Source organism: Silene latifolia, chromosome 6 (assembly GCF_048544455.1).
Source record: "Silene latifolia isolate original U9 population chromosome 6, ASM4854445v1, whole genome shotgun sequence".
NCBI classification, from domain to species: domain Eukaryota; kingdom Viridiplantae; phylum Streptophyta; class Magnoliopsida; order Caryophyllales; family Caryophyllaceae; genus Silene; species Silene latifolia.
The window spans coordinates 6,670,849-6,680,286 of record NC_133531.1 but is presented as its reverse complement, the minus strand read 5'-3'; the positions used below and the strand labels follow the sequence as shown (position 1 = coordinate 6,680,286).

The following is a 9,438-nucleotide window of genomic DNA, read 5'->3' as shown; positions in this document are numbered from 1 at the left end:
CTCCTCGACCGATCGAGTAAATCCATTCTCTTTAATCACTTGGTCGAAGCGATGATTCCAACTCCGAGATACTTGCTTAAGTCCGTAAATGAAACTCTTAAGCTTGCATACTTTCTTAGGATGTTCTGGATCGATGAAATCTTCGGGTTGTACCATGTACAACTCTTCCTCCAAAAAGCCGTTTAAGAAGGCGGTTTTCACATCCATCTGCCAAATTTCATAGTCATGATAAGCGGCAATCGCTAAGATTATCCGAATGGAACGCAGCATGACTACGGGTGCAAAAATTTCATCGTAGTGCAAACCTGGCACTTGGGTGAAACCTTTAGCAACTAGTCGTGCTTTATAGATATCTTGTTGACCTTCCACAGAATGCTTTATCTTGTAAAGCCATTTGCATTGAAGGGGACGAACCTTAGCAGGTAAGTCAACAAGATCCCATACGTTGTTCTCATACATGGAGTCCATCTCGGATTGCATGGCCTCAAGCCATAGCTTTGAGTCAGAACTGGTCATGGCACCTTTATAGGTTGCGGGTTCACTACTCGTTAAGAGTAGAATGTCATCTTTGTCATGTTCCTCGACCATACCAATGTATCTGTCCGGAGGAATAGAGACTCTTCCCGACCTCCTAGGTTCCTCAGGAATGTTCACCGCACCCGGGATTGAAGGAATTTGTTCCTCCAATGGTTGCTCGGTACTTCGTTCTGGAATCTCCGACAGTTCGAAGGTTCTATCACTCTTTGCATTCTCGAGAAATTCCTTCTCTAACAATGTCTCACTAGCCACAACAAAAACACGTTGTTCGGTTGGCGAATAAAAGTAATGACCAAGCGTTCCTTTAGGATAACCTATAAAGTATGTCTTGACCGATCGCGGGCCGAGCTTATCCTCGTGTCTCCACTTGACATAAGCCTCGCAGCCCCAAACCCGTATAAAGGACAAGTTAGGGACCGTTCCCTTCCATAGTTCATATGGAGTCTTGTCAACAGCTTTAGACGGATTTCGGTTAAGTATTAGAGCAAATTGACGAAGAGCATAACCCCATAATGAGTCGGGCAACACGGTGTGACTCATCATGGATCGAACCATATCAAGTAGAGTTCGATTTCTCCGTTCGGACACACCATTCAACCGAGGTGTTCCGGTGGAGTTAACGTAAGGCAATCCCACAATCTTTAAGGTGTTGATCAAACTCGTGAGAAAGATACTCGCCACCACGATCCGAACGTAATGTTTTAATCTTTCTACCCAGTAGGTTCTGTACCCTATTCTGGTATTCTTTGAATTTCTCAAAGGATTCACTTTTGTGCTTCATTAAGTAGACATAGCCATATCTACTTAAATCGTCAGTGAAAGTGATGAAATACCTATAGCCTTCTCGTGCATACATCCGTGTGTATGAGTCCTAATAGGTCAGCAGCGCGCATTCCAACACCTTTGAAGGAAATACGAGTCATCTTACCGATGAGACATGATTCACACGTGCCAAATGATTGAAAATCAAAGGCCGAGATAGCTCCATTCTTTATGAGCCGTTTTACGCGTTTCTCATTAATATGTCCCATACGGCGATTACCATAAGTATGTTTGATCTTTGTCACCAACCTTTAACTTTTTATTCATTACGTGTAATATTTCGGTGGTCTGATCTAAAACATAAATTCCGTTCATGGAGACTGCCTTGCCATAAATCATATCGTGTAATGAGAAAATGCAAGAATTATTCTCTATTACAAATGAAAAACCATGTTTGTCAAGTGCAGAAACTGAAATAATGTTTTTCGAAAGACTGGGTACATAATAGCAGTTATATAAAAATAACTCAAATCCGCTAAGAAGCTGGATCACGTATGTTCCCCTCGAGACGGCAGCCACTCGTGCTCCATTCCCGACACGCAGGTCCACCTCACCCTTTACGAGGGGTTCGATGTTTCGGAGCCCCTGCACATGATTACACAGATGAGAACCACAACCAGTATCTAGTACCCAAGTTCCGTAACTTGCGTGGTTAATCTTAATCATATGAATAAAAGTAGAAGAGGAAGAAAACATACCAACAGGTTTAACGCGACCTGCCTTTATGTCCTCATGGTATACGGGACATGTACGCCTCCAATGCCCAGTCTTGTGGCAATGGTGACACTCCATGTTAGCATCCTTGCTCTTTGTCGCGCCTGATGAGTTGCTCGACTCACCAGGCCCACTCTTACCTGAACCCGACTTCTTAAACTTCGCCTTACCTACTGCTAGGTCTGCCTTAGCTTTGCCCTTACCCTTGCCCTTGTTTGACACAACGAGAACATCCTGTTTCATGCTCCCACTGAACTTCATGTCCTTCTCGGTTTGTACGAGAAGGGAGTGCAGTTCATGGGGACTTTTCTTCAAATCATTCATATAGTAATTCGCTCTAAAGAGCGCAAAACCATCGTGGAGTGAATGAAGCATGCGGTCAATCACAATGTTCTCGCTGATTTTACAATCAAGCGTCTCCAGCTTCTCGACATTCTCAATCATGCTGAGAATGTGTGGGCTAACTGGGTGGCCCTTCTGGAGTCTCGCATCAAAGAAGCGAGTGGTATGCTCATAGGACACGATTCTCGGTGCTTTCGAGAATTCCTTGGTGAGCGTGGTGAAAATCTTGTTTGCACCATGGGCTATGAAGCATTTCTGCAAATTGGGTTCCATTGCAAAAATGAGTACGTTTTTAATCGCACCCGCTTCCATACAGAAATCGTTAAACTTGGCGATCTCATTAGCTCTAGCCGTGGGACCTGGGTTTGGCGGGATGGGCTCTATTAGATATTTGAGCTTCCGTCGGCGGCGGCGGCATTCCGTAATGTCGCCTCCCGGTCCGCGAAGTTTGATCCATCATTCTTCGATCGAGTAGACCGATTCATCGATTCATGAAGATCCGAAGCCAGGACTCACGGTCCAATGTGGCACTTGGCATTGGGTCGTTAGTAGGACCAGCCATTTCGTTATAGCAGTTTAATTGATCGTGTTCTACACTGAAAAAGAAAGAAAAACAAGAACGAAATAAGCAACTCATCGAGGTGATTTAAGTCTATTCATTTTAACGTGTAGACTCATTGCACTTGCATAATTGATCTCCCTCAAGAATAATACAAGTGATCCCAAGACTCAATTTCTGCAAATTGATAAGCCAACTGTTTAGCTAATTCTTCCGTAAGAACTCTTGGTCGATAGATTTCCGTAAATCCTATCTATAGTCCAGCATAATCACAGGATCGTACGAGTGACCATAGTGTTGAGATAAAATAGGTCAATCGGTTCCAACTTACCCGACGTAGAAGGGGTCATATTATGCCTACCGACGAAGAAGGGACTCATTGGAGTTTGACCTATAAAGACCATTCTCAATTTTGGTTTATACGAGGAAGATCCCATCAACTTAGTTTTAATTCATTTTAAGTGAACGAATAACTAGCATTATGTGAATGAATTAACTTAGGTGATGGCTTAAAATCGTGTGACATATTAATGTCATAGAAAACTAACGCGTGACCTCTATATGAGTCAGTTTTCATGCAATTATTAGGTGGTTTGGTTTTAGGCGGAATATGATGCATATTATCGTTACGAAAAATAAATAAAAGAATGCAATACGTAAATAAAATTCCTAGTGTGGCCTATCCTAGTAAAAAGAACAAAATACAACTTTGGAATCCACCGTTGGACCCAAGAAGCTTGTCTTGATGTTCCATCTTTGTCCATGTAGCGGGAGTGAGCATCCGATCTCCATCTTTGGTCTTCTCAAAATTACAATTAAAATTTACAAATATAAACCTATTTACATTCTAAATACAAAAAACTGTAATTACAAGTGAAAAATCCAAAACGGAGATACGAGATCTCAAAATACAACCAAGACCGTGTTCCATCATTACGGTAACACGTTCTACTAAAGCCACACTAAGTTACAACTGTTTGAAAAAAAATAAATACGTAATTAAAAGCATTCAAGGCATTCAAAAAAACGATAAATAAAATGCATCAACTAAAACAAATTTATTCGTGACATAATTCCGTAATTATGTTAAATTTATCCAAACCACCTTTTAATGATTAAAATTATGTGACAAAACTGGTTCTATCAACTTAATTTTAATCAATTACAATCCGTTACTTTAAATTCGCTTTAAAATAACTATATGGTACGTGAGTGAACCGTGTCACTATCAAGCGAGTGTACAACATCCGTATGATGTACAATTTATGGCCAAAAGAGAATTTAAAAACAAAAGAGTAAAATTCAAAGCTGCCAAAACAAAATCCCTCGATCCAGGGACAAAAGTGCTCGATCGAGGAACAAAAGGGCTCGATCGACTGAACTGCTAGTCGATCGAGAGGAATGCCAAATAACAGAAAGAACTCGATCGACAAAACTGGTGGTCGATCGAGGACTTTATCGACAAGATCGCTCGATCGAGTACGAGGACTACTCGATCGAACAGTGGGGTTTTAAACAGAGGTCGATCGAGTACTGGAAGTGCTCGATCGAGCAAAAACAACAAAGAAGGGCTCTCGATCGAGTAGTAACATGTTCGATCAAGGGCAAAAACATGCTGAAAACATAAAACCCTCGAGAAAACAGTTTGACATAGCAAAACAATTGCAATTTTTGATCTAAAACGCGGAAAATCAAATCAACAATTGTCAAAAATTAACATATTGCTATAATCTCCGTATAAAATAACAATATGCAAAAGAACAAATCGAAAAATCAAGCAAAAACAGCCGTGTAAAATATGTGACGGCACGGTTTTCAAGACAAAAATAAACAACAAGTGCAACCGTGTAAACTGGACACGGTTCCCAAGACAAAAAAAACGCAAAACAGCCGAGTGCAAAACAAAAAAAAATTGCCGAGAGGTTGCCGCATGGTTTTTAAGAGGAAAAATTATCGATTCAAAATCGTTTGATGAAAATCACATAGAAAAATTTACGTGGCCTCGCTCTGATACCACTTGTAGGGAAATATCCGTAAAATTCCCTTAATTTTAAGGATTATAACGTAAATATAACATGCGATTTATGGTCATAAACGAAATACAATAGAAAACGGTAAAGATTAAGAATCAACCTCGGGTCCTTTGATGTGCGGCGTAAAGAACAGAAATCAACAGAGATTTCCTCCTAATCGTTGCACCCAAGACCGTCTGAGACTATGCCCTTGTGCTAGAAATGCTCTCTAATTGTCTTGCAATATCGAGAGAGCTATTGTGAGGTTATTCGATGTGAGATCTAGAAATTTCAGAGAAGAATGCTCTGAAACCCTAATATTTTTGTCAAAAATGAATCATTAGGTTAGAAAGGAGGAGAGGCTCTCCTTTTGTTCCTCCATTCGGCCATCCGTGAGCCCTCATGGGGAAGTGGGCTTCCACTTCCTCTTAATTTTAACTCGTGGTCCGGCACGAAAATTGCTAAATGTATATGACGCGGTTTTTATTATAAATCGTCATCGGTTATCGGCTATTAAAATATCAACTAATAACACGGGTTAGTTGAAATATTAATACATGTCCGACAAAGACGATATTGTATAATTAATTCAATATACATTAATCAAATATAATCGTTTATATTTAATTTACGAATTAACTGCTTAATTCGCCTTAGCCCATGTTATTTAATCCGTATTAAATAAAATATCTCAACATCACTTTTGGCTAATTATTAGTCAATAACTCCGACTAACTGGTTAGTCAAATTTGGCATCAACATGACTGTATTTTCATACTGTCACATCTCTCAAACGTATCCTATAGGTGTGACTTTTAGGAACCAGTTGATCACCGCCATCTGTATGACAATAACGTCAAACTTATCTAGCAAGCCAACCGTTATTAATAAACGTGGATCAACTGATAATAATACCAAAAGTATGCCCTTTGATCCTTTTAGAAATTTGTAAGTCCTTGCACTAACTGTAAAGGACACCAGCCCCAACATACCAAACACCCCCTTAGTGATTTCGTCCATCCGTTTCAGTTATTTTTTACTATTCCATTTTTGGGTGTCTCAGTCAATTGTTTATCTTTCTATTTTAGGAATGTCTTTGGTGGACAATTTGATCCTACACACTCAATTTGATCTACCAGCCATCTAATAATTGGCTTCCTCTTTTTTTCTTAATTTTTGTGCCAAAATTAAAGATAAATAAATGATCAGCAGAGAGAAGTATATTATTTTTTGGCACGGCTTTTAGTTTGCCTTTTTTCACTAGATCGATCTTCGGTCGACCTAATTTGGTCCAATCCAATTCAATACCGAGACGATAAACACCCTGACACTTCTTTTGGGACATTCTTTTTTCTTTTGATAAGGTAAAAAAAAACAAAAGGAGAGTAGGGGGAGTCGAACTCAAACTCGTATTAAATGTACACCAATTAAAATAAGATAAAATTATTTTTGTAAGACCATTTTGGTTGAGTCTATGTTTTCGTTTTGCAAACCTCAGTCATTGTGTTGCTTGATTATAGGCCATAGCTTTAGAAGTCTTTCGGTGCAAAAGATTAAAAGCTCACCCTTAATTGACGGGTTCAATAATCTGTCATTTGGCAATCAAATAATCAGTGATCTTTCCTACAAGATGACAACGTACTAATATAAAGTACTCCCTCCTTCGTTCTAGTAATATGTTTACACTTATTTTATTTCTCTCTCATAAAATAAAATAAGTGTAAACATATCACCGGAACAAAGAAAGTAACAAAAGAAACATATCAATAAGGCCATGTTCTTTTGGACTTACTTTTAACTCATATGATCAATTCGATTTAACTCTATTTGGTTCAGCTTCATTAAATTCTGTTCAGTTTATTTCCTTAGAAATTAACTTTTACTTTAATTCAGTTTAGTTAAGTTAAGCTTCATTTAACTCAGTTATGTTCCATAAATTTCAAATCTTTTCAGTCGAAAAGAACATAGATTCCTTAAAAACGATAGTAAGTTTTCAATGCATTATTCCAACGTAATTTTTATCTTAAATCATTTAGAAACGACGACTCTATTATGCTTACATAATAATAACTCAAATACGGCTACATATATTCGACCTTCGAGAATCATTAAGACATTAGAACGATAATGTTGTTTTATATTCAAGCAGTAATGAATTTATTGAATATAAATGCCTCTTCTAACGTCGGACACTAATTCCTCACATGTACCTTTCCCAAAATAACACCTTAATCTATCAATTTAGGAGATTGGCTATTCACTAAGCTTAGCGTATGAGTTTGTTATTTGTCCAATTCTATGACAATATCCACTCAACCTTGTTTGTATACGACAGCCGAATTTAATTACGTCAATTTATTTAAGACTTTCTCCGTTTCACTCATTAGTTATCATTTGAATTCAACACAAAGACCACAAAAGTGTGAGAAAAAGCATTTTAATAATAATATCAAACCATAAATCTCCCACTTGCACGTGAGTACTTATAAAGTAGAATTTACAATAAATAAAAATAATAACTATTAACAGATACACTTATTAATGAAAAATAATAACTATTGACCTGAACATCGGCCACATAGCTGAACTAGTAAGGTATTGACCATTTCATTTCATTTCATATCAATGTACTATTACTTTGTCATTACTCATTATCATACCTTAAGAGAAAAATTCTTGTTTTTCTTTGTGAATTGTTTATTTTTTTTCCGTCATTACTCTTTATTCAAAATGCTCCATCTTTGCAATCGTTTATTTACCTTTAGTTTAAATCTTTCTCACAAAGAATTTAAAGGATAAACGAATGAATGAAATATATAGAGTATTTGTTACTCTTTATTAACTTTTTAAGGGGAGTAATTACTAATTAATTTATATTCAAGTCCATGTTAGGAGTAATAATAATATTAATATTTATAGGATTTGTTTGGTAAAATTAACTGAAAATTGAATTAAAAACTGAAAATTTAGTTGATAGCTAAAAAGGTAGCTGAAAACTAAGATAACTTATTAAAAATGTTTGACAACTAACTGAAAATGTAATAGAAATGTAAATGTAACCCTATATAGCGTTTTATTTTAGCTAGATTATTTGGTTAAATAATTTACCCATCAAACATTTGCGTAAAAATAAGTTAACTGAAGTTTTAGTCAAATAAGCTACTTTGATCAGATAACCTAACTTAAATGGCTTGTCAAATAGAGTTCAAGTATCCTATTCTATTTTTAAGTTGACCTATATTTTATATTTTTTGTGAAGAAGATATTTGAAAAATTGGGCTAAATGATAAAATGGGAGGAAACAATATCGTTGGGAGTCATTGTTCATGTAGGGTTCTACAATAGGGATTGTCAAGTGATTTTAAGATTTAGAAGTAGTTACGAGAATATGCTATTAGTGTTAGAAAAGATTTATGTGTGTAAATGGACCGATGAGAAAGTTAAGAAATCGAGTAGGATAGCATAGTCATTTTGTGCCAAATAAGAAATGCGTGGATTGGATTTTTCAAATCAAAATGTGATATTAGTAGATCGGATTGACAAAAAGCTTACTTAGCTCTGTTTGACATGACATTTCTGGTAGCTTATTTGACCAAAATAGCTTATTTAACCGAAATTCCATCTACCTAATTTGTGTGCAAGTGTTTGGCAAGTAGCTTATTTGTCCAAATAAGCTACCTGAAATAAAATGCTACCTAGAGTAGCATTTGAGATTTCAGGTACCTGAAATAGGTTATTTTCCATGTTTCACCCCTTCAATCTATAATATTAAATAATTATTATATCATTTTACCAAAAACTAGCTAACTTTTCAGCTAGTTTGTCAAACATTTTCTACATAATCGATTCTTTCAAATCCTAATTTTCGATTCCTTATCATTACCTTTTCAAGTTTCGATTAGCTTTTTGATTTTTGGTTTAGTCACACTTTTCGGCTTTTTAGTTTCAGTGATGCTCCCTTCATTTCCCTTATTTCGTATTTATTCATCCTTGATTAAAATATTTTCAAATAATATAAAAAACATTGAGATAGAGAGGTTAAGAAAATAAAACGAGAGCTTAGATGAATAATAAAAATAGAATTAAGGAGACCAAGAAAAATTATCTTATTTTTGGAAGACTAAGATAAATATTAACATTATTATCAATTAGTCATCTATAAGTTTGTATCATCAAATCTTATCTTAATAAATACAGAAACATTTCATGCATCCACATTGATCCACGTCATCTTATGCAGTTTTCTTTTTCTTTTTTTGTTTTTTCCCATAAAATAAATCGTGGGCCTCATTTGTCAGTTAGTGAATTAATTTATTTTTCATTACAGATTTATCGTGTTTAAAATAGATAAGTTATACGCACCCAAAAAATAATATGATAAGTTAATATGTTTGTATAATGACTCTTATTTCTTTAATTTTACAATTTTACAACTTTACGAATATTAAGTAA

General features: G+C 36.0%; 1 protein-coding gene across 1 annotated transcript; it reads right to left on the bottom strand.

Moving 5' to 3' along the window:
• Positions 1–1,710: 1,710 nt before the first annotated feature.
• LOC141587454 (uncharacterized) lies at positions 1,711–2,688 on the bottom strand. The gene is made up of 2 exons (XM_074408939.1): positions 2,058–2,688; positions 1,711–1,944 (listed from the first exon to the last, which is right to left on the bottom strand). The coding sequence occupies exons 1-2, from the start codon at positions 2,686–2,688 to the stop codon at positions 1,910–1,912; spliced, it is 666 nt and encodes a 221-aa protein (XP_074265040.1). The 3' UTR covers positions 1,711–1,909.
• Positions 2,689–9,438: the final 6,750 nt, after the last annotated feature.